Consider the following 26,419-nt stretch of genomic DNA (forward strand, 5'->3'; position numbering starts at 1 on the left):
AAAGTGTCGGAAGAATTCTCCACCATTAGATTAAGATCATCAAATAAGGGTAGGATTGTAATCTTAGTTTATTTTCTTGTTATGGTATATAAATATATTTTTTTTGTAAACATATAATTAACAAAAATTAAATAACATCCTGAATTTGTTCCTTGTTAATCGACTTTTAGTTTCACATTTAATAAAAAATAACAACCTAATGATATTATCATGCACGATCGTGTATATTCATTATCAATATCTCATTATTAAACTCCATTATTCTTCTTTTTATTATTCACTATCTCATTTATTCATATAAATTAATCTTCTTTATCAATACAATATTCAACATGGAGACATTCATGGATGAACATCAATTAGGTAAAACTCCAGTATTCTTTTTTTTCTCATTGAGCCTTTATGTGTTTCGTGACTGGTGTGTTATGTTCTTCTGATTCTTGTCTAAACCTATAAAATTCGGTTACGATGTTATGTAATTCGTCATTATGGTGTGTTTAATAATTTCTTATCGTAATTATGATGTTTTTTGATTTCGGATATACATTTCCAATGATAACAAATAACCTTAACCGCCATTAGGGTGTGTTATGTTCCAGTGATCGATGTCTAAAAATATAATAATGAAGTTATTTGTTGTCTGGTGTGTTTATTATTTGTGTACGCTTTGTATATTGATGATGTTGTGTTTTTTGTTTTGTTTTGATATGCCTAAATAAGTTCAATATTGGTATGATCTTATGTAATCTGGTTCAAAAGTTTATATTCTGTTGATTATAGTGTGTTATGTTAATGTAATTCTTTGACAAATATACAACAATTTCGGGTATTGTGTGTCATTTGGGCGTTTTTTAACCACGTTTGGTATACGTATTTAGTATTCCACCTAAGTGACGGGGTCACCAGTGTGTTCTTATCCACATAATTTTTGTTATTTTGACTTATATAATGTGTGCTATTCATTCGATTCCTTTATTTTTATCGTAAGTGCGTTTCATATACTAATTTATTTGTCTTATGCACACTTTTTTTCTAAGTTGTTTCAGCCTTGTTATTTTTAATTTCAAGTTGATTAGTTTCCTTGTATTTACTTCACAGATCCACCAACCTACCAAGAGCTTGAGATTCAACACATCTCTCCCAATTCTGGCACTAAGATGTACACGCCAATTGTGTCTGCATCAATGATACCCAATGAAGGCATGATTTTTGATTCTGTCGACGCTGCTGAGCAATTCTATAAAAGATATGCTTTAGCAGACGGATTTTCTATAAGGAAAGGCACACAATGGGTGGTTAATAACGTTCTTCGGCTCAATTATATTGTTTGTACCAAGGAAGGGTCAAGAACGGTTAAGGAGGTTGACACGCTTAATCAAGATTATAAAGGGAAAAAAGATCGTAGGCGACCTTCTCAAAGAACCGGTTGTAATGCACAACTCCGCTTGGTTTTAACTGATAAAGGCAAATATATGGTCAAATTTTTCGGCGAGGCACACAATCATCTTTTTGTTAACGAAAATGATATCCATTTTCTGACTGCTGCTAGGGAGCTTACATTTACACACAACAAGATGTTAGATGATCTGGCTAATATTAACATTGGTCCGGTGAAGGCTTTTAACATTATGCGGACCGTGTATGGTGGCTTCGATAAAGTTGGCGCAACAAAGTCTGATTGTAAAAACTACAAAAGAAAGATTAACTTGTATATTGGCGACTACGATGCTGAGATGGTTGTTCAACGTCTTATGGTGAAAAAAGACTATTGTCCTAATTTTTCATGTGACTATATTACTAGCAAGGATGGCACATTGAAGGGTTTATTTTGGGCTAACGAGTGTGCAAAGAGAAATTTCTATGTCTCATTTGATGCTACATATCGTCATAACAAGTACAAAACTTTTCATTCCATATTATACATTTTTTCCTTTCAATTATACAAACAAAATTAGTGTATATTTATTTCGTTTTATATTCATTTATAGGTATAACATGGCTTTTGTTCCATTTACTGGAATTGACAACCATAATAGAAATGTTACTCTTGGTGCGGCTCTACTTGGCGATGAAATAGCTGAAACTTATGCATGGTTATTGAGTTGTTTTAAGAGTGCTTTTGGGTACGAACCCCAGTTATAATCGTTATAACTGACAAGCCCCTGCCATCACTACGTGAATAATGGCTTTTGGCCACACACATGCTCTGGGCGGTTTGCCACACCTCGGTCTAAAATGTGTGGCTAAAGGTCGCTTTCGCCACACATTTGTTATTTGTGTGACTAAAAACGCACCTGTTAGAATTAAAAACACACCTGTTAGAACCTTTAGCCACATAAATTAGATTTTTGTGGCAAAAAATCACACCTACTGGAACATTTAGCCACACTTTTTCAATTCGTCTGACAAAAAACACAGTTGTTCGAAACCGTTAGCCACACTTTCATAAAAAATATGACTTGTACTAGCCACACTTAGTAAATTATGGCCAAATATGATCTACGCTCACAGTAGTTGGATAACGATGTGGTTAAAAACTAATGCATATGGCCACACTTACGGGTATATGTGACCATAGAGCATTGTTTGTTAGCCACTTATAAGTTTTATGTGTGGCTAAAAGTTAACGGTGACAACAAACAAAACGTGTGACCGTTAGTAGTTAATGGCCACACTTTAATTGTTTCATATGTGGCTAAAAGCTTATACATATGGTCACACTTACGGGTTTATGTGACCATAAAGCATTATTTTATAGCCACTTATAATTTTTTTATGTATGGCTAAAAGCTAACAGTTACAGTAAAACAAAAGTGTGACTATTGATAATTAATAGCCACATTCTAATTCTTTTGTACCCTTCAGTAACCAATCTGAACCCTAATCCACCACCTGCTGCTAATACTTTCATCACTCATTAACATCGATTGAAGCTCATCATGGTTAGGTAGGTGATTTATACTTTAATTTTGAGAAATTTGGGTGTTCGAGGGTTTGAATGTAAGCAATTAGGTCTTGGATTCAATCGATTAGTATTCGTTCTAATTTAAACAATCTTGATACAAGTTGCAAGTGACATTTTTGAATCTTTACTTTTTATCATTGTTGTATTTATATTTTCTAACTGGGGTTTTTAACATGATTAATTAGAACCCTAGTGATGTCATAAACATGTTAGGGTTTGAGTTTTGTTGAGAACAGTTGGCTGACAGATTCGTTCTCATTTATTGATTGGTCTGTAACTCGCTGTTAAACGATGATTATTGATCGATTTTTGATTGTAGCATATAGTATTCTGAGTCTAGTTTCCAGAAAGGTAAATTTTGTAATTTTTGGATAAGTTTTGAATACCTTTTATGGTTTTACGAAAACATATGTCAAAGCTGATTCGGGGAGTTATATTCTGGTTCATTTTTCGGACACCATAACTCCCTAATGACAAACCTAAACAAGTTGGTTCCACTTCTAGAACTTAGTATTATGAGTTTAAAAGATAACCCAATTTGTCTTACCCAATTTGGTTTAATGAGTTGATAGAACCATTAAACTAGTTTTTGTTGCGCAATCTGCTGAACTGTTAGTACCTATCTGTAATGGTTGAATTATTGTAAGTTTTCTATGCTTGAGAAAAATATAATAAAAATTGTTTGAGAAACCTGACTGATATATCATACTGTGGTAAATTTTGTAGAATTTATCTTTAATCTTTTCTTTGTGAATAAAATCAGTTTGCACATGCCAGAATCTGTCTCGTGAACCGAATGATCATAAGTTAAGTTGTATGATGAATATATGGTTGCTTTGCCATGATATGATGTGTGGATACATGTTAGGACTTTCGGTACTCTTGAATTTACTTATTATCACCAACGATTCGTCGGGTCAAGTTTTTGTTTGTGTGTGAGTTCATACGTGGGTCTTAGAGTCATATGTTGTTGAACATACTCTCATAACTAAAAACACTTGTACTAGGTAATAGTTAGCGAGTCAAATGCATTCATTTGGTTTTGAGAAAACTCTGTTACACGTGACACCAGGTTTTGGATTGAAAACACGGACATACTTGCATACTGGTTTTGAAAACACTAAACGTTTGCCAATACTTGTTTTCTGGATTGAAAACACAAAACCATTTGAAGTATTGGTTATGTAACCTGTTGAAACGGGCAAAAACGAGCTGAACTGTTGATTTTTTATTGTTGAATTGCTGCAAAACTGGTCAAAACGTGCTTTGTAGCTTCACTATCCATATATTGCATTCATACCTCATCACATACATGGAGGGTGGTTCAAATAAGAACAGTTAATAATTACAAACCACTTTTCAACCTTGGATGATATTTCAATGGATGATTGTGATATCCATATATTATGTCAGTTCTACTCCATGAATCACAACCATCCGTTCCTTTTGTTCCCTCCATGATTATAATGAAATTGGGAGTTTATCCAAATATTGTTGATTGTTGTTTTGATATATCGATTATGCAGTTCAAGGGATGATTGTATTCAACACACTTACATGTCCAAGAAGGTTATCATCATGGTCTTCATGAACAAAACCCCTATTTTTCTTCCCGCTCACAATTTCCAACACTAAAACACCAAAGCTGAAAATATCTGACTTTACCGAGAAGTGGCCATTCACTGCATACTCTGGAGATATGTAGCCCCTGAGTAGAAGTTAGTAGTATGCAAATCAACACATACAGACAAGAATTATAAATTGTTGAAGGCATTAATCGAGTTCAGAGATTCTTACAAAGTTCCCACAACTCTCTTTGTATTTGCTTCATTCTCGTCTTCTTTAAACATTCTGGCCAAACCGAAGTCTGATATCTTCGGACGCATCTGATGATCAAGTAAAATGTTCCCTGCTTTTAAGTCTCTGTGAACGACTTTAAGCCGGGAATCTTGATGAAGATAAAGAAGACCTCGAGCTATCCCATGAATTATGTGGAATCTTTGTGGCCAATCAAGCAACGACCTTCTTGTTTCATCTGCTAACTTTGCAACATTTTAATTTATATATATTGTATTCCTTTGCATATATAATAAAGAAATCTGTAAATTTTGAGGATTGTAAAGAGAGCCCAACCAAATAAAAAACTGTCGAGGCTTTTGTTAGGCATGTATTCATAAATTAACATTTCTCATGTGCTTGAATGCAATATCCTAAGAGCTTCACAAGATTCCGATGCTGTAGTTTAGCAATGCATTGAACTTCATTCTTGAATTCTACAAGCCCCTACCCAGATGACTTTGATAGCCGCTTCACAGCAATCTCTTGTCCGTCTTCAAGCACACCCTGGTGGATTCAGATGTCCATTGTTAAAGGTATGTACACCTATTCGATCAAATATAAATTAACGCCAAATTCATATAATTCATTTACCTTGTAAACTGGTCCAAACCCGCCTTCTCCCAACTTGTTGTGGACTGAAAAGTCATTGGTAGCCCTAGAAATTTTAGATAAGCTAAACAAAGGAACCTCAGCACTTCCCATTTGGTTGTTGTTCTCTGCATCTGAACTCCTCCGTTTTCTTCTAATGTAGAGAACCAATACGAGGCCCAACAAAGTCAACACGGCTGATATTGACAAAGTGACAACCAAAACTACTTTTTTCTTCCCATGCAACCTGAAATGAGGTCTAAAAGATGATATAGAGTTAAAGGAAACAAGTATATGTCTTGCTTACAAACTGCCTTATTCTGAGGCTGCAAGTCTGACATAAAGATCTTGCCCGCTTTGTGGGTACACCCTGACATCAATCAGACCCCCAAACCATAACAAGCACCCAACTCCACCTAGAGTGATGTTTGGGTTTGCATAGGCGGTACACGAGCAATTATTCTTGCAAGCTGTGTCACAATCTTGTAAGCTCATGTTGCTATTATAGACAGCATTCCCCGTATCTGGCAGTTTCATGCTCGAAAACTTGTGAAATCCCTCTCCAGGCCCACAATCCAAGGCTATCTTCCGTCCACAAACACTTGTATCATTATCAGGACTCTTTTCAAATCCTTTCAAGCACCCACAATAAGGAGATGTGGAGGTATCACAACTCCCATATGGGACACAAACTCCATAGCCGTCACAATAATCTACGGGTAAACTAATACTACGCATCCATTGTGGGTTCGGTAATTTTAGCTGCGAAATTTCAAGTATACCATCGTTCTTAAGAAGAACGTGGAGTCATTACCATTAGAAAAATAAGTGAAATACATCTCATTCTGATTCACAATCATATTAATAACGTAGGTCGGATCAGAAGGGTTAGGAGTAAAGTTTGGTCGGCCAGAAAATGTTTTGCCATTATACGGCCCGATCCTTGTTTCAATAGCAGAGCTTCTCATAATATACAACTGTTGGTATTTACCCCTAACCATCAAAAACCTTAATATATACTCACCTGGGGAAGGATCATCTGTACTCCTCCATGATGTCAGATATGTTTCTCTTCCGGTTATGAAGTTCTTGCCCATCTTCATTCCCGGTAAGTAGGTATCCCCAGGGTAATCAAAACTTTGCCAAATAACATTTTCATTCTTAATCACCAGATTTCCTGTATCCAAGAGTTGTGCTACAAGATTGATATTTGTATCAGATGCCGAAGAGTTGGATGACCAGAGGACTTTGCCACTACCAATACCAAGAGTCAGGTTCCCTTGGTTGTCCAGTTCGACCACGCCAGAGGTGTGTATATGTGGATTTTCCCGGTTTGCAACCCATGCAATCGTAGGCGGTGATGTGTTCTTAAACCATATTCCAAGGTACCGATTTTTGGAACTGCCCGGGCTAAAGAAACCAAACTCAAATTTTTCGTTTTCTGAAACTATGGTCTGACCATCTGAGATGTTTTGATGCACTGCTATGGTGTCTGATGATCTAGAAGCTCTTAGAACTAGAAAGAAGAAGGTGATATAAGGGAGTAACATTTTGGTTTGATTGATTCTCTGAATTCCGCCTTCCTCACAACTTGATAACACTTCTATGGATAAAGATAAAGCTAACTTTCATTGATGGAGATATTTTCGTTCTTCCAATAAAGAAATCTCCTTGGTCAACAAAAAGTAAACTGACAGTTTAATAATAGATAAACATTTTGGTATGATCTCAAATGAGACGTTTGGGACTTTCACTCATAAGCATTCCATCAAACCAAAGAGAGTTAAAATTTGACACTTAACGTTAAGTCTTGAAGTTAAAATCGAATAGCTAATTACGCGTGTGGGCGAAAGGATAGTTTGACTGGTAAATCTAAGAAAAGATTTGATATTTAGACACATCACCCTATTTAAAGTTATTACATTCTGTTTGTGGTTTCAATCTTGGCAGCGGCTTTTCTATAAATGAGTCAAAAAGTCAACCTTTTCCTCTTTAACACTCGCACTAGTAAAACCTAGGGGTGATGTTTTTTTCCCGAATACACGTACTCGTACCCATACTAGTATTCATACATGTACATGTACGTGTCTATTGGGTACGAGTATGAGTACCCAAGTTTATTGATTTTAGGTACGCGTATAGATACGTGTACAAGTACGGGTATTACGGGTACCGGTACCCATTTAGAATATGTAAGAGTACGCTTTGAATTGATAACAATAACCGAATAATATTTTATTCTTTTATTTATTATTTACCAAACGGATTCAGTTACAACAGAGAGGCGGATAACCGAATTAAACGTGAATATACGTAACGAGTAGGTAACGATCAATTAATTTTGTAATCGATGCCAAGATCAATTGATTTGGGAATTGAGTGTGGGGAGAAAGATGATGATGAAACATGGAAAATATTGGAGAACAAAAAAGAGGATGTTCTTCACTGGGAATCGAATGAAATCCATCATTCGTCCGGCAAGGGGAAGGGGAGTGGTGTGACCGTTGGTGGTGAAAGTGGGAAATTGCATGATAATTATTTTATGGGTATTGCTCTTGGTAATGAAAATGAAAGTTAGAATTATTATTGGTCAAAATGTAAGTATAGATTATTATCGACAATAGGTGATAGTTCGAGTATTTAAACCTAATTTTCAAGTAAATTATGTAGTTGATTCTTTATCGTACCAAGTAAACTATGAAGTAGTCAAATGCCAAAGTATATGCATTTACATGTACTTTGAGACTCTACTAGAAATAAAGTATTGCTGACGAATATGACGGATATAAATCCATCAGCGAAGGATCTCACGAAAAAAATGAAAACTAAAAGAAAATGAAAATAAAAAATACCTGTAGGTAATCCCTACGTAATCACAGACAGATTAAGGATAATTAGCATAACCAAGAAGTAGAGATTACGCCTCTCTTGATTTTGGGACCACTCACTCACGATCCTTATCATGCCCTTACGGGTGATGCTGTTGATTTCATCATGGGAGATCTCATCATCTCGTTCTTCTCCAAATTCTATGCTACTACTTTTATAAATATAATCATTTTTAGTTGTTAACAAACGACTAATTATTTAGTCAATGTTTGGAGATTATCGTCATACTAGAAAAACTAGAGGAGGCCATGGAAGTTGAGCCGATGGTGATGCAACAACTGTTTCATGCGGCCATGGAAGAAGTTTTGAGTCAAACGTAGTTAGGACCACCACCATTCTGTTATATAGCTAAAATTCGATGGTACACATGCTTTGTGCGGCCATGAAAAAAGTGTTCAATCAAACGTAGTTAGGACCTCCACCGTCCAATTATATAGCTAAAATTTTCACCTGTATGTAACTTTTTGTATAAAGATATTTTTTATTTAATGTTTATTTTATGAGGTATTTTGGATACAATACCTTTTTTAATATATTTACTTTTTACTTAAAATCTTACCAAAGATTACCAACAAATCTGTCTGTCGTCACTGAAAGCCTTCTGGTTTGTGGTGGGATATTGCTAAGCAAACATGTATAATTTAGGCGATAACAGTAATATTAAGGTAATACTGTTAAGCCTGGAAAAGTAGTTATGCTAAAGTTAATTAAACTAAGAGACTCTAAATTTAGAGTTAATTTCAAGTAATAATGAGGTGCTAATTAATTAGTCATGCATGAACTTCCTTTTGATATTAAGGGTGAAAATTAGGTTGTGTTTGCTTTGTATCTCCTCGGGGTGAAATTTTAGTATGATTAGACTAACATGAAATACAAATTACATAGAAGTTCTCGTAATAAGCACACCACTGTCCCCGTGCATCAGGGCACAGAACCTTTACGAACAGTACCTTGGAGCCGATTTCTCGTAAGCACACTGCCACTTACAACAAAAAACTAAAGTAGATTACAGTATTATAGAGTTCTCCAATATTCCCAGCCTCCTCTATCATGTTAGATAAACAGGTAACTAGTAAGATACATCCCCTGACGTGAACTACATTTGGCATCCAATGCTAGATTTGAGAAGATTAAAGAAAAAGGAAATACACATATAAACAGACATTAATGTTGGCATGGATTGATAAGTATGCAGTGATCCAAAAAATTCACATTATTTATATATATAGGCATCTAAAATGACCTGAAGTGTGATTAAAATGTTTCTTCTCAGTATCTACCATCCACTTGACTTAGTGTTACCACATTAACTGACGATGGTAGTGAAGGAAGACTTGAGGTGGAGTTGATTTCACTTTCTTGAATAAAGAAAGCGGGTTTTTTAGGAGAAGGACGTGCCCCTTCACCACCCAAGAATGCAACCACAGTTGGCGTGTCAGGTCTATCTTCTACTCTTTGTTGCACACACAATAAGCCAACATGTACTGCTCGCAACACTTCGGAAGCCGAATAGGACCCACGTAAAGACTCATCAATTAGATCTAGAGACTTGCCTTTCGTGTAAAGTCTCCACGCCTGTATGAATCCACGTGAAGACAAAAGTTAGATCATATCATAAGGTACATGCACCAGCATTATTCAGTGCAAGTTTAGTTCAAATCACAAAACGATGTTTATAGAGCTTCATCACATGTATGCACATAAAGGCTCGTTGTCACATAATATACATGGAGGCCGGGAGGTTAAAATCATAACCGTTAAATAATTAGGAGCCAGAAAAACCACTTTTAAGCCGTTGGATCATTTGAAGGGATGATTGTGATCTCCACTCCATGAAACGCTACCAACCTTTCCTTTTGTTCCCTCCGTGTTAAGGCTCAAGAAGGTTCATTTTGCTCCACATTATTTAATGGTTATTAAACTCACACTTACATGTATATGTATTCCAAATACAGCATGGGTGCATAGTATATTTCATTTTTGGATGGATGATCGTAATCAACACACTTACATGTCCAAGAAGGTTATCATCATGGTCTTCATGAACGAAACCTCTATTTTTCTTCCCGCTCACAATTTCCAGTACCAAAACCCCAAAGCTGAAAATATCTGACTTTACTGAGTAGAGACCATTCGCTGCGTACTCTGGAGATATGTAGCCCCTGAGTAGAAGTTAGGACCATGCAAATTAAGTCAATGGATGCAAGGCATATGTAAATATTACTGAAAACACAAATTGAGTTGAGGGTTTCTTACAAAGTTCCCACGACTCTCTTTGTATTTCCTTCACTCTCGTCTTCTTTAAACATTCTGGCCAAACCAAAATCTGATATCCTTGGACGTATTTGATGATCAAGTAAAATGTTTCCTGCTTTTAAGTCCCTATGTACAACTTTAAGCCGGAAATCTTGATGAAGATAAAGAAGACCTCGAGCAATCCCATGAATTATACGGAATCGTTGTGGCCAGTCAAGTAACAACTTCCTAGATTCATCTGCTCAATATGCAACAATTTAGTTTTAGAAAAGGTATTCCTTGGATGTTTAAAGAAATTTGACTTTTAGAATTGGAAGAGAGCCCAACCAAATAAAAAACCATCCAAGCTTTTGTTAGGCATGTATTCATAAATTAACATTTTCTCATTGCCTTCAATGCAGTATCCTAAGAGCTTCACAAGATTTCGATGCTGAAGTTTAGCAATGCATAGAACTTCATTTTCAAATTCATCAAACCCTTGTCGAGAGGACTTTGACAGTCGCTTCACAGCAATATCTTGTCCTTCATCTAGCACACCCTGGTGGATTGATATTGTCAAAGTTGTTAGTATGCACTTATTGTCACAACATCTGATAAATGTCATTTAATTACCTTGTAAACTGGTCCAAACCCGCCTTTTCCTAGCTCGTTGTAGACCGAGAAGTCATTGGTAGCCCTAGCAATTTTAGCTAAGCTAAACAACTGAACCTCTACACTTCCCATCTGGCCATTGCCACCTTTGTAATCTTCAATAATGGTCCTTAAAGGTCTACCTATAAAATATGACAATGAGACAAAAATCTTATTTTAAGTTATATTGATCATAGTTTGTATTTACAGCGGACAAATACAAATTGCATTTCGATCAATATCACTTGCCTTCTCTCTCTGCATTTGATCTCTTCTTCCATTTTCTCCTAGTGTAGAATGCCAATATGAGGCACAACACAGTCACTACAGCTGATATTGACAAAGTCACTTCCAAAACTACTTTCTTCTTTCTGTGGAAACTGGAACGGGAATAAAAAGTATATGTCTTGCTTACAAACTGCCTTTATTTTAGTTTGCAGATCATATTTTTCCAACACAAAGAAGTATTTACATTATTTTGTTAATTTATTGGCTTATCTAAATTCAGCGGCCGCAAGTCTGACAAAAAGATCTTGCCCGTTTTGTGAATACACTCGAACATCAATCAAACCCCCAAACCATATCAAGCACCCAATTCCACCTGGAGTTCTGTTTGGATTTGCATAGGCGGTGCATGAGCAATTATTCTTGCAAGCTGCCTCACAATCTAGTAGGCTCATGTTGCTCCTAAATATAGCATTATCCGTGTCCGGCAATTTCATGCTTGAAAACTTATAAAATCTCTCCCCAGGCCCACAATCCAAGGCTATGCTCTGTTGACAAATATTTGTATTTCCTGAGGTATTTCGTTCAAATCCTTTCAAGCAACCACAATAAGGAGAGGTATCTGTATTACAGCTCCCATATGGGCCACACACTCCATAGTTGTCACAATTATCTACTGGTAAGGTGAGACTCCGCAGCCATTCTGAGCTTGGAAGTTTTAGTTGCAAGATCTCAAGTTTACCACCGGGAGTTACTACCATTCTTGACAAGATTCTGGTGGTATCTTTTATGGAAATAGTAGCGAAATACATCTCGTTCTGATTTACAACCATATAACTAGCGAATGGTGGATCGGCAGTGTCAGGAGTAATAAGTGGTCGACCCGAAAATAATATCCCATTATATGGACCGATCCTTGTTTCAATACTAGACCCTTTTCTAATATATAATTGTTGATATTTACCCTTTATCATAAAAAACCTTAATGTATACTCACCTTGAGAAGGATCATCTTCACTCCTCCATGATGTCAGATATGTTTCTCTTCCGGTTATAAAGTTCTTGCCCAATTTCATTCCTTCCATGAAAGTATCTCCAGGGTAATCAAAACTTTGCCAAATAAAAGTTTCATTGTTAGGTTCATTACCGCTCTTAATTACCAGATTGCCTGTATCCAAGAGTTGTGCTACGAGATTGACACTTGTGCCAGACGCCGAGGAGTTGGATGACCAGATGACTTTGCCGATACCGCTAACAAGAGACAAGTTTCCTTGGTTGTCTAGTGTGAGCACACCTGAGTTATTTATAAGTGGAGCATCGCGGTTTGCAACCCATATAACCGTTTGCGAAGATGTGTTCTTAAACCATATACCCAGGTACCGATTTTTGGAGTTGCCCGGGCTAAAGAAACCGAGCTCGAATTTTGAATTCCCTGAAACAATGGTGTCACCATCTGAGATGTTTTGATGCACATCTAGTGTGTCTGACGATCTACAAGTTCCTAGAAGTAGAAAGAAGAAGGTGATCATACAAGGGAGTAACATCATGGTTCGATCACTCATAACCTCCCCGAAATTCTTAAGATGCACATCTTTATCACTACTTGCTTGCACTTTCATGGATTAAGATAAAGCAAAAGTTCATTGACTGGTAAGCTCTTAAGATGCACTTTTATGGACTTTCTTTTGCCAATGATAAGTCACCAACAGTTAACTATGGATTTTCTTTGACCAATGAAAAGTCACCAATAGTTTATTATTTAGAGGTTGTAACACTATGTGTGTTGTGGAATGGTTTTGGTGGTTAAACTGGATGAGGTAGCCGAGTGGCGCCCCACCACCTCTCCTTAGCACTCATTCTAGCGCGGTATATACTTGCTTTACTAAGTAGCCCATGTTATTTGATTGATTTTTCCCTTATACAAATAAAACAAGTGATTTGATAAGAAAAGGGGTGTAGATTCGATAAAAACCATGTTTGAGGTGTTTTTTTAGCATGACCCTTTAAATTGTAAATATCTTTGTATGATCTCAAATGGGATATTTCTTTGTGAGTTTGTGACATATGTGAATGTGAATACTGATCTCAATGAGTACTACAGCCGGCAGATATGACCTACAAGCACAACTCATCAACAATCAACCCAAACTCAACCATTTTAAGTCACATATTTTTGTGGTTCGAATTTTGCCAACCAGCCATTTCTTTGAATGGGTTGAAACACTCAAGCTTTTGTAATTACCCAGCAAAATAATCCATTAGACAGTAGAAATTAAACTAAAGATATTGTTTTTTTAAAGTTTAATATCTATTAAAACTGTTGTTAAACGGCCGGAATTTCTGCTAAATAGGAGGCCCCGTGTATTTGTTTTCATGGATCCGTTTTAAGGAAGGTCTACACTACGGCTGTCAAATATCCTTGTGTTTAATTAGGTGCGCGTGTGTGTGTGGGTGGGTGGGTGGGGGGGGGGGGGGTACGTTTGTGTGGACTTTACAGAGTGCCCACTCTTGTTGGGCTTAGAAATAGTGGGTTTGTTGCGGAGAAAACAACATTGAGGGCAGAATCGAGGAAAGTGGTGATGTGCTAAAAGTAATTATAAGTTTATTAACTAAAAATAGGCTATTCTAGACATTAAGTAATAATTCTAAACTCTTAAACTTAACTAAAACTAGTAACCGACTAGTGTGCTGGTCGACTCTAGTACAGCTAACTAAGTCCGGATATCGAACCTATAACACTCTTTAAATTAGGTAACTAGCTAATTAGACTCAACTGACTGACACGACTATTTAATTTTATATTATTATTTTTTTTGGGGGGGGGGGGCGGGGGAGGGGGTTGTTACTGAAGACTAAATTTATACTAATCAAAACTAATTAATAAAACTAAACTTGACTTAATTTAGAATTAAGATTTTAATTCAAATAATGATGAGTAACCACTTAGGCTAGAATCCTGGATGTATCAATTATCAATTAATTGGAGAATGCTATTAGGACCGGCCCAAGGGTCGTGCAGCCCGTGCAACCGCACAAGGCCAAAAATATTTTGGGGCTCAAAATTAAAGAATTCAGGATATGCAACTGATAAATTAGATACAAACAAAAATTAACTAAAACTGTTTTGTAGCTCACATGGTATGCTCCATTGTTTCCATGGTTGATGTTGACTTAGGTTCAATACCCGGTAACAGCACTTTTTTTTCCAGTTTTTCCAGAACTTGTATAGCATATTTTATAGGCTACAACAATATTTTCTTTTCTTTTTATTGCTTGGGTCAATTTCGTTGTTTGTATTAAGATCTTTTATCTTATTTGTATATCTATTATATAGTTTTTTAAGCAAAAGCCCATACTAAAGTTATAAAATTCCAATTTCGTGTAATTCAAAGAACAAAAAGTATTATTCTTTTTTCCCATAGAATAATTCGAGCATTTTTTGGTTTTCCCTTCAAAAATAATTTCAATATATAGGGGCCAATTTTTTTTCCTTGCACGGGCCCTTGAGGTGCCCCGCATCCTCAGAGACGGCATTGAATGCTATGTTATGGAACCGGGATCTTAAAATATTTACTTAATGAGAAACCGAACAGAATTCTCAACTCTTCTCAATGAGACACCTATGGAACCCTAATAAGTTATTAAAATTACCAGTTTAATTAGACTTCCTCACGGTTGCTAATTTATTTTATGAAAAGTACCTCTATACAAAATCTTACATCATAGCGCGAAAATCAAAGGTGGTAATGCATTCACTCAACTAGATAGACAAAGCTGATAAATGACACCTCACGTAGAACTAAATCTAACAATTTAAACAACCAAGACCTATCATATAATCTATCACCTCACAGTTATTTAAATTAACAACACACTTAGATCTACTTGATTAATTATTATTGTTTATATGGTTTTATTGCATATTAACCACAAACTAGTCAAGAACACACAATAAATGACTTAACAAAATCCTATTATATGAAAGACATTTACAAAAACTTTGATAAACAATAAAACTCATCAAACAAACTTAAGCACACACATGCATCGAATGAATAACTATAAACCTCTTACTTAGTCATATCACCATAATCCTATTATAACCATAAACCTCTTACTTAGTCAAACTAGTCAAGAACACACAATAAATGACTTAACAAAATCCTATTATATGAAAGACATTTACAAAAACTTTGATAAACAATAAAACTCATCAAACAAACTTAAGCACACACATGCATCGAATGAATAACCATAAACCTCTTACTTAGTCATATCACCATAATCAAAAGCATAATCCAAAATAAAATCAAACTTTAACAATAGTTTATCATAAGCCTTAGCGGTTTATAAAGTTTAGTCTAGCAAAATTAAACCCAATAAAGCAAAACAAGATTTCATGGTGAATATTAAGATAAAAACAAAAAACGAAAGAATCAAGGTGATAAAGCCCATGAGTCTTCGCTCCCGATTGATTAGCATTTCACCTAATAATTCCTAGCTTTTAAAATCTTCAATCTTAAGCTCCAAAACAGTTGTGTTCGTGTATGTCTTTAGGTTTTTATAAGTATGATTATATAGGAAATTAAGGCCACAAAACCCTCCAGACGTCCAAAACCTTCTCGGCCTATAGGCACCGTGTGTCACGCGGGGAGCACACAAGATCAGCTCGCATGACGACGCGTATAAAAAACACAAAATGGCTCCATTATACCATGCTGCGTTGCGCGGCCTAATTGGCTTGGCTGGCCGTGTGACGTGGCTTATCCATATTGTCTTGATTCACATGCTGGCTCAACTTAGATCTCGTCCCGGTTCTAAGTGTTTACTCATTTAGCATTGTTTCATGCTCTTTTCAACAACTTTATTGTCCCGAGACCTACATAACATAAATATGTTAGTAGTATACAAATTCTAATAAAAAAATGAACGAAAACTAATCGATTACCATACAAACTATACACGGGAAAACATATGTATTTTGCAATTTATCAATGGCTAAACACGAGAAAGCTTGCTTGGAGAATCAACACATGTTTGTCCTTTCGCTTTTGATACATTTGGTTTCTTAGCATCGGAGGCTGTGGAATCTTTGAGCCGGGATCAACGGGTAGTGCATTTTTCAGCCCCTAAGACCTCACACTTTGATTTTAGTAAGATTGGCATCGATATCCAAAAGGGTTGCGCGAGTGGAGAATCTAGACTTGAAACATAGGGGTAGCGCTCACAATTATTTTCCTGTATTTCATACAATGTTAAAGAAACAAAAATTAAAAACACGACAATAAATAAATTTTTACTAACCAGGTTAACGAACCAACAATGGCGGATCAAGATTAGGCTGTAAATTTCTCACAAATTTTCTAACAAGAATCTAGAAAAAGAGACCTTTAGTATCATTATGACTGCAAGAAAGAGACCTTTAGAAATATAGTCTTCAGATTCATTATGACAACGAAATGGTAAACTATCTTTTAACAAGAATCTGTAACTACGAACAGAACCCAATAATCAATACCAATTTGCAATCTTTTCTTCATTACTACGCTTATTGACATTCGCCTCATAGGATCTATTTTGGTTCAAAAGATTGCCACATTTTTGCAGCGAATTATTATGAACACTATTAACTTCCTCATCATGTTCTTTTAAGGCACCCAGTTTACTCCAATTACAAAAGCCTCCATTAACGAAAGTCTCTCTTCCACATTGATTACCAACACTTCCATTAAACAAGTAACAACATAAGCAATATGCCTTTTCTTGTTTAGTGATATGCTCCAACCAATCATATTTATCAAACCATTTGACATTAAAACGTCTCCAGCCACTACAATAGATTTTCCATTTAAAGTTATGACCTCATGGTTAAAAAGCCTTTTTAACAAGATATGCTCTTCGCATGTCATCTATTTGATTGAGATGATAACTAGCCATAGGTGGTCTATCAGCGGGATCTGTAGGAAGATCATCCAAATTGATTTTTGAGCATATTGACGGACATGAACCCGAAGGAATATTTGAACTTGGACTGATATATTCATTTTCTTGCAAATCATCAACCATATCTAAACTTGAAGTTGGAATATTTAAACTTGATTATGAACCGGAACCGATATCATATCATCATTTTCTTTTCTTTGACGTTTAAAATATTTAAACAAAAAATGAACTCCTATTTGATGATTTTGAATCAATTTTGACTTGTATGTTGACTTAAACTATCAAATGTTTCCACTGTTTTCAAAATTTCTTTTTGACTTGTATGTTGACTTAAAAAACTAGACCAAATCCATGAAATAGATAATAATTTATTGAAATTAACCGCCAATCTTCAAGAATATGATTCATGGCCGAATAACCCCAATAACCATCCCTTCGTGACATGGACCGGAGTGTGAAATCCAACGATTCGTGTGTGTATATGGTGATTCAACAGGAACATGAAGAACACACTAATGTTTCAATCAAAAATGTTTCTTTAATCTTGTATCAGCTTGTGAAAAGATGGTTGCAATGAAAACCCCACAAGTGATCCACAATTTAAACTTTTACGCCTTGTTCTTGATTTTTTTAACCAAGGAAAGAAAATGAAAGGATAAGAAGGATAAGAAAAAGGAAGGGAAGGGAAGGGAAGAAATTTTTTTTAATAGGTGTGTTTTTGAGTTAAAAGGAAATTTGAGGAAAGGAAATGATAACTTATTGGGAAAAAAACTTATCGTTAGTAATCATCCCATTTTTTGGAGGATAATTTATTGGGAAAAAACATCAATATAATCCCTCCTAACTCCTCATACTCATTTCCTTTACATCCTAAAAAAACTCAAGAACACCCATTTTTTAACTATTCTTAGTTTTCATTTCCTTTATCTACTTTAAAAAAACTCAAGAACAGGGCGTTAAAGCCCTATTCTATTTACCCCCCCCCCCCCCCACCCAATACCAAAAAGGTTAAATTACAATTATGTTGCTATACTAGATTTGTGCATCACTTCAACCTACCACAATCACTTGTCCTTTCATTTTTTATTTTCGCTTTGATCATGTTGTAAGTTTGTTTGATATGCATTGCTCTCAATTTATGACCTTACACAATGAATCACGTTCCCAACTTTATGAATCTATACAGCTCGAGTATATTCGGTTACCATGCAAATCTATCTATAAAAGCACAAGTTGTATTTGAGTTCATACCGCACAACCAAAACCGAGATCCAATATTGCTATTTGGGTGTTTGGAATCGTTTCGAGCTTTCTCCACCTATGAATATGAATCTTTATCTCCAACGATCTTTTTGTCGAGATCTAAGCTAAAAGGTTAGAGCTTGATCCTTTCCTCTTTGTTTATCTCTCTCTCTCTCTCTATGTTCTTTTTCTCAGTCTTGAAAAGGAAGTAAATGGTGGTGTGTGCGGTAGCTAGATCAAAATTAGGGCGTTAAGGTTTAACATTAGTACATAACTTGCAATTCCATGATTTAAATTTTTTCATAAATTTAATGGTACGTGTTACATCTATGTTTCTGTGCTAATTTTCTTATAAAACTGAGCTTTAGTGATAATGTACAAGTACCTAAAGCGTGGAAGTGCAAGCTATGAAAGCTACATCAAGGTTTTGTTTTGTTTTATTTTTTTTTTATATAGTTTTTTGTTATTTGACAACCTTTAAAATATGACGTTTTACAAAATCTTGGATTTGATATTTCTACATGCTTATTTTAGATGGAAATTATTTTCTGGGGGTAAATACTAATGTAAAGGTCTTTTAAACTGAGTCTTACAAATTTTAACACCCAAGTCGCACAAGTTTTGCTTACTGGTTTATAAAGTGACAAAACATAATACAAAAGAATAATATTTAAGTACTTATATACATCTTTTTGAAAATAGTATATACAACATTTTTCTAAATTCTACAAAGTAACAAAACAAATAACGATAGAAACGCATCTTCAAACTTTTAACATGCATTCTTTATATAACTAATTTAGTTGTATAAGATACCTCATCATCTACCATCTACTTGACTTAATGTTAATCCGTTAGCTGATAGTGATATTAGAGAGATAATTGAGGTTGATTTAATTTCACTTTCTTGAGTAAAAAAAGCAGGTTTTTTGGGAGAAGGAAGTGTCCCTTCACCACCCAACATCGCCACCACATTCGTGGTGTCAGGCCGATCTTCTACGCCATGCTGCACACATAATAGGCCAACATGTACCGATCGTAACACTTCACAAACAGAATAAGATGTGCGTAAAGATTCATCAATCAAATCGAGAGACTTGCCTTCTTTATAAAGTCTCCATGCCTGAATGAAACCAAATATTTTGAAAACAAAAAGTTAAAATGATATCATCATGCCTATATGAAACAAAATATTAAAAAAAAAAGAAGTTAAATCATATCTTCATGCACACGTTACTCAATACCGATTAATATAAATTACAATGGGCGTTCCCTATGCTTAATTAACTCTATAGTACGCGTACTTCACACATTGTACATAAAGGCCCATCGTCACACATTGTGTAAATCATGTTAGGTTGGCTAGTTGAATTGGGGAACCCGCAGACAACCCATAACTTTTTGTCCAAGATTTTTATCATAACTGCATTACCTTTTTTCCGAATTTCAAAATGAGTTTTTAGGGCTTTTGCTTGTAAGGAGGATATGAGTCGATTGATGTAAAACTTAGCTCAAAACGATGCTCCAAACGACTTAATTAGTTCTTCAAATCGGATGTTTGAACTACTGATTAACAAAAATTCATCCGTTTGTAGCATCGTTTTGAGCTAAGTTTTACATCAATCGACTCGTATCATCCTTCTTATCAAAAGCCCTAAAAAATCAACTTGAAATTTGAAAATAAAGTTAACGTCGCTAAGTTTTTTTAACGGGAGACCAATGAGAACCAATTTTTTTTTTTAAATTTGGAACCACCAGTGCGACAAACTCAGTTGAGCTTATTATTGGTAAATAGCCTTTAATTGAGATTATTAAAATCTTATAAGCCATATATATATAAATATGTATATGGGTGATTATATCCAGCTAACTTGTACATGTCCAATGATAGTTCAAAAAAAAAACTTACATATCCAAGAAGGTTATCATCATGGTCTTCATGAACAAATTCTCTATTTTTCTTTCCGCTCACAATTTCCAACACTAAAACCCCGAAGCTGAAAATATCAGACTTTATTGAGAAGAGACCTTTCATTGCATACTCAGGAGATATGTAGCCCCTGAATCAATACGTATTAGGAATATATAAATACAAAAATGTGGTGTACCATATGAACCGAGAGTATGGATTCTTACAATGTTCCCACTACTCTCTTTGTATTTGCTTCACTCTCACCTTCTTTAAACATTCTGGCCAACCCGAAGTCTGATATCTTTGGACGCATCTGATAATCAAGTAAAATATTCGCTGCTTTTAAGTCCCTGTGTACAATTTTAAGCCGGGAATCTTGATGGAGATAAAGAAGCCCTCGTGCGATTCCATGAATTATGTGGAAGCGTTGTGGCCAATCAAGTAGCACCTTCTTTGATTCATCTGCTTAATTTGCAACAACTTGGTTTATACATATGTATTCCTTTGCATATATATTAATCTATATAGTTTTAGGATTGTAGAGAGCCCAACCAAATAAAAAACTGTCCAGGCTTTTGTTAGGCATGTATTCGTAGATTAACATTTTCTCATCGCCTTGAATGCAGTATCCTAAGAGCTTCACAAGATTCCGATGCTGAAGTTTAGCAATGCATATAACCTCATTCTCGAATTCAACAAGCCCCTGTCCAGAGGACTTCGACAGCCGCTTCACAGCAATCTCTTGTCCGTCTCCTAGAACTCCCTGGTGGATCCAGAATGCCATTACTATTAGTGCATAGAGTAATTTGTGAAGGTAAAAACATCTTTTATGATAGTTTGTACAATACAATGTAGAACTATATATAGGGAGACTGGCACAATAACTCTGATGGACTGAACTAATGGGCCAAAGCTGCTTAATATGTACATTCAGTTCATATCATTTACCATGTAAACTGGTCCAAACCCGCCTTCTCCCAGCTTGTTGTCGACTGAAAAGTCGTTGGTAGCCCTAGAAATTTCGGATAAGCTATACAATGGAACCTCTACACTTCCTATCTGGCTACTATTACCAAAGATCTTTTCAGTTGTACCTAGAAAATATAGTATTGGGAGAAAGATCTTATTTTCATATATAAATAAATACAATTACAAATTCAAATCAGCATTACTTGCCTTCTCTCTTGGTATCTGATCTCTTCGTCCGCTTTCTTCTGCTGTAGAATGCATATATGAGACCTGAGAAAGTCAACACAGCTGCTATTGACACAGTAACTTGTATAGTTACTCGTTTCTTTGTGTTGAAGTTGGAACGGTGGTCTAAAATATTTTATGAATCCAACAAAACAATATATTATCAATTTTTCAGAAATTATCAAACTGCATATGAAACACATTAATTGGTTATGATACTGGCTTACCTGAAAATTCTGAGGCCGCAAGTCTAATATAAAGATCTTGCCCATTTTGTTGGAACACTCGGACATCAACCAAATCCCCAAACCATAGCAAGCAATCAACTCTACCAGGAGAGTTATTTGGATTTGCATAGGCGGTGCACGAGCAATTTTTTTTGCAAGCTGCCTTGCAATCTAGTAGGCTCATGTTGATATTAAAGACAGCGTTCTCCGTGTCTGGCAGTTTCATACCGGACAACTTTTGAAATCCCTCCCCAGGCCCACAATCCAAGGGTATGCTCCGTCTACAAACATCTGTATCATTTTTTGGTTCAAATCCTTTCAAGCACCCACAACTAGGAGAAGTGGCAGTATTACAGATCCCATACGGGCCACATTTTCTATAGTTGTCACAATAATCTGCCGGTAAGGTGGCAATCGGAATCCATTCTGGGCTCGGAAATTTTAGCTGCAAGATCTCAAGATTACCATCAGGAGTTAATACTGTTCTTAATGTGGTGGTATTACTATTGGAAATAAAAGTGATATATGCCTCGTTCTCATTCGCAATCACGTAAGAAAGGCTAGCCCGATTGGCATCAGGAGCATAGTTTTCCCGGCCAGAAAATGTTATGCCGTTATATGGCCCGACCCTTGTTTTAATAGCAGAGCTTCTCCTGATATATACTTGCTGATATTTACCCTTAACTGCTGAAATCCTTAATGTATACTCACTGGGGGAAGGATCGTCTGTACTACTCCATGATGTCTGATATGTTTCTCTTCCGGTTATGAAGTTCTTGCCCAACTTCATTTCTGATAAGCAGGTATCCCCAGGGTAATCAAAACTTTGCCAAATAAAATCTTCATCAGTGGTTTTATTTCCAGTGTTAATTACCAGATTCCCATTATTAAGGATTTGTGCTACAAGATTGATATTTGTACCAGATGAAGAGGAGTTGGATGTCCAAAAGACTTTGCCGCTACCATTAACAAGAGTCAAGTTCCCTTGGTTATCCAGTTTGACCACACCCGAGGTGTCAATAAGAGGAGTTTCCCTGTTTGCAACCCATGCAACCGTTTGCGGTGAGGTGTTCTTAAACCATATCCCCAAGTACCGATTTTTGGAACGGCCCGGGCTAAAGAAACCTAGCTCAAATTTTCCGTTGCCTGAAACAATGGTCTGACCATCTGAGATGTTCTGATGCACAGCTATTGTGTCTGATGATCTAGATGTTGTAAGGAATAGAAAGAAGAGGGTGATAGGAGGGAGTAACATAATGGTTTGATTGTTATCTATACACAGGTTCTTCGAATTCTGCCTTCCTCACAGCTTGATGGCAGTTTTATGGCAAAAATTCATAGAAGGTTAGATTTATTTTGAGTCATTCTTCCAAAAATGTAATTTCTTAGTCAATGAAAGGCAAGTATATTGAGAGGTTACTGTCAACAGGGACTTCTAACACCAGCTAAGCATTTAAATTGTTAAATAAGATGAGGGTATTTTGGACATTTGATATCGCCATAAGTGGAGCCCAAAGATCTAACCTATTACGCATTGACAACATAACCAAATTCATCTTGACCTTTAACCAATTCACGTCATACGTATTTTGTGGTTTGAAACATTGAATCTTGCCATGCAACGTGTTTTTTCTTTGAATGGGTCATACGGGAAATAGTGTTTTGATTGTGAGATCAGACTTCTTTAAAAGGAGTTTATGCAAAGTGATCAAATACGAGAATGAGAATGTTTGACATCCAACGCATTTTTATTCTTTTTGTATTTAATTATTTTGGTTTCATTATGCGGTCTAAGGCCGTGAAGCTCCTTAGCCGAGTCCAACGGGTAATGCATGGTATTATTATGACCTTAAGATCAATTATATATGGTTTATTACAGACTTTATTTTGCAGTAAAAACCGGGTTATCAACGTAGCTTGTATCCCGTTTTCCGTATATTTCAATGTAAAAGATGATATAGGTTTTAGTCGTGTGTTGGTTAAATGGACATTTTGTTCTTTTTTTCACACACACACACACAATGAGAAGTGCAAGAAATCAATATAGACAATTGATTATGTGTAATCAATGGATTAAAAAGTTACGACAAACTTGTAATTATTAAAATATTAATCTATCAATATTTTAATGAAGAATTTTAGTTTAGTATTTGTTTTTTAAGGAAACTTAAGTCATTAATAGCTTATTTATTATTATTACTAATTAACTGAAAGTTAACTATAATTTTTTTTAATTGATGTTATTAATCAAACTAATGTTAAACAAATATAAATTTAATCAAATACTATGATATCTTCACTCATATTACTTCAAAAGCGTTAAATATTATATATTGTCTACACAAGTTTATGTATAATATACACGTGCATATTAATGTATTGTGTAGGTTGAATCACGGACACGTATATGAAAATTTAACAATTGTAGGCTATTAACACGATTTATTATTTACTATATGTGGTATAATATGAAAAAAAATTACTTTGTACTGTTTAGGGTTTTTATATACACTATTTAAGTGGTATCACAAATGTGTTATTATACAAGTACATGGTATTATCATTATTCGTCGTTTATTATATACAGCTTAATGTAATAAAAAAAAGTTTCTTTCGTAATATGTAGGTTCATTTATGTACTGTGTAGGTTCGCATATATATATTGTGTATATGGTATTTCGAATTATGTATGTGTAATTTTTATCGTGTATAGGTTCATTAATGTACTGTGTAGGTTTGTATATGTACAGTATATCAAGTATTTCGAATTGTGTATGTGTAATTTTTATCGCGTGTAGGTTCATTTATGTAATGTGTAGGTTCATATATTACTGTGTAGATTCATATATGTACTTTATATGTGGTATTTCCAATAATGTATGTTTAATTTTTATCGTGTGTAGGTTCATTTATGTATTGTATAGGTTCGTATATGTAATATATAGGTGGTAGTTCGAATTGTGTATGTGTACTTTTATTCATGTGTATGTTCATTTATGTACTGTGTAATTTGTCGGCACTATTGAATTTAAGAACTATTATTTAACTAAAGGTATGTAATTCAAATTACGAGAAAAAATAGTGATAAATTAACAAAATTGAATTTGCTAAAATAAAAAAAAAACAATAATTTAATATATGTTGATTTGACAATATTTTAAAAAATATGAAGACAAATTAATTGTAACCTCTCCATACATTATGACATATCAAATATGAAAAAAAAATGAACCTTTCACTATAACACCATTATCATTAAATAAATATAAAATAAAAAATATGATTGGTCGGATTCATTTCTCGCAATAAGAAACACTTGTGAAATAAACCTAATCTCACACACACATATAACGTAAAGTTCAAGCGAGAAATCTTCTTAATGTGAGATGTGCGAAAAGTCATGCTAACTAATCGAAATTTTCTTTTTGTATTTCCAATTATTATATTTGAAGGGTAAATTAGGCACTAATTTTGACGTTATTTTACTAATCTCGTGAAAATAACGTTAAAAGTGGCGGAAGGTTAATCAGGCATCATGTGGTGGCGTTGATAGCCGAAAGACAAGGGCACATGCACCGATCAGCCGGTGTCCCGATGATTGAGTGCTATGTGCCTTATGTCCAAGGCTTGATGCAAAACTACTATCGAGCCGGGGGTCTCACCGGAAGCAGCCTCTCTATCCCTATGGGATAGAGGTAAGGCTGTCTACATCTTACCCTCCTCAGACCCTACCATAGCATTGCTATTGGTGGGATATACTGAGTACGATGATGATGATGATGATGATGATGATATTTGAAGGGTAAATTAGTCCCAATTCCAAATTCTTTTTTTTGGTAATTAATAATAATTCATATATGTTTCAGATTTTATTATTTTTTTCTTTTCAAAATTTTATATTATAATTTATCATTTTTGTTGAACTACAAGTCGATATATTCGATTAAAACTCAAACTACGTCGATCTATATATTTATATTTTATTAAATTCAATTTTTTTTATCTATTCCAATTAAAACTCAAACTATTTCAGCTTTTTTTTCTCTTTATATTTTATCAAAATGGTTTTGTTCATTATCATAATATTTGTTTTCTAGGTTATAAATGACCTTTGCAAAATCAATATCATACGATTAGGGAGTGATTGATGTTGATGATTTATCTTTTAATTTTCATTTGTTTTTGATGATTAATTTTAATACCATAATATAAACAAATAGATCATCATATCTATCTACTATTATAAAAGCATCCATATCAGGCACCTTTTCTCAAGGTCCGAAGGGACATGGCATCAAGCGAACAGTGTGGAGGAAAATTCCACTGTTGTGGAACAAAAGTTTTTGAAATGGAGTTTGTGTGTAAGGCCCCGATCCCGGTGCCCTACTTTGGACATTGGATTTACTCATAAACATAGTTCTAAATATCAGAGTTAATTTAAAACATTCGCAGAAATGTTAACTTCGATCATTCGTTACAAAACATTTAATCATTTCCTTAAGACCGTAA

The 26,419-nt window shown here is 35.0% G+C and overlaps 3 protein-coding genes and 1 pseudogene across 3 annotated transcripts; 1 reads left to right on the plus strand and 3 right to left on the minus strand.

Annotated features, from left to right (window-relative positions):
* Window positions 1–1,157: 1,157 nt before the first annotated feature.
* LOC143549511 (protein FAR1-RELATED SEQUENCE 5-like) lies at window positions 1,158–2,142 on the plus strand. The gene is made up of 2 exons (XM_077040412.1): window positions 1,158–1,894; window positions 1,989–2,142. Exons 1-2 carry the CDS (start codon window positions 1,158–1,160, stop codon window positions 2,140–2,142), a joined length of 891 nt encoding a protein of 296 aa, XP_076896527.1.
* A 3,565-nt stretch (window positions 2,143–5,707) lies between these two features.
* LOC143549518 (G-type lectin S-receptor-like serine/threonine-protein kinase At4g27290 pseudogene) lies at window positions 5,708–6,949 on the minus strand (annotated as a pseudogene).
* A 2,121-nt stretch (window positions 6,950–9,070) lies between these two features.
* On the minus strand, window positions 9,071–12,954 carry LOC143550410 (G-type lectin S-receptor-like serine/threonine-protein kinase At4g27290). Its single transcript, XM_077041057.1, has 7 exons — window positions 11,677–12,954; window positions 11,413–11,573; window positions 11,150–11,306; window positions 10,865–11,075; window positions 10,538–10,775; window positions 10,293–10,443; window positions 9,071–9,856 (listed from the first exon to the last, which is right to left on the minus strand). Exons 1-7 carry the CDS (start codon window positions 12,952–12,954, stop codon window positions 9,551–9,553), a joined length of 2,502 nt encoding a protein of 833 aa, XP_076897172.1. The 3' UTR covers window positions 9,071–9,550.
* Window positions 12,955–19,304: 6,350 nt separating this feature from the next.
* Window positions 19,305–23,165, minus strand: LOC143550418 (G-type lectin S-receptor-like serine/threonine-protein kinase At4g27290). Its single transcript, XM_077041066.1, has 7 exons — window positions 21,911–23,165; window positions 21,666–21,809; window positions 21,438–21,583; window positions 21,042–21,252; window positions 20,714–20,954; window positions 20,487–20,637; window positions 19,305–19,700 (listed from the first exon to the last, which is right to left on the minus strand). Exons 1-7 carry the CDS (start codon window positions 23,163–23,165, stop codon window positions 19,398–19,400), a joined length of 2,451 nt encoding a protein of 816 aa, XP_076897181.1. The 3' UTR covers window positions 19,305–19,397.
* Window positions 23,166–26,419: the final 3,254 nt, after the last annotated feature.

Source organism: Bidens hawaiensis, unplaced genomic scaffold (assembly GCF_021521415.1).
Source record: "Bidens hawaiensis isolate Kalapana, Puna unplaced genomic scaffold, B.hawaiensis_p1.1 tig00000978_1, whole genome shotgun sequence".
In the NCBI taxonomy this organism is placed as follows: Eukaryota; Viridiplantae; Streptophyta; class Magnoliopsida; order Asterales; family Asteraceae; genus Bidens; species Bidens hawaiensis.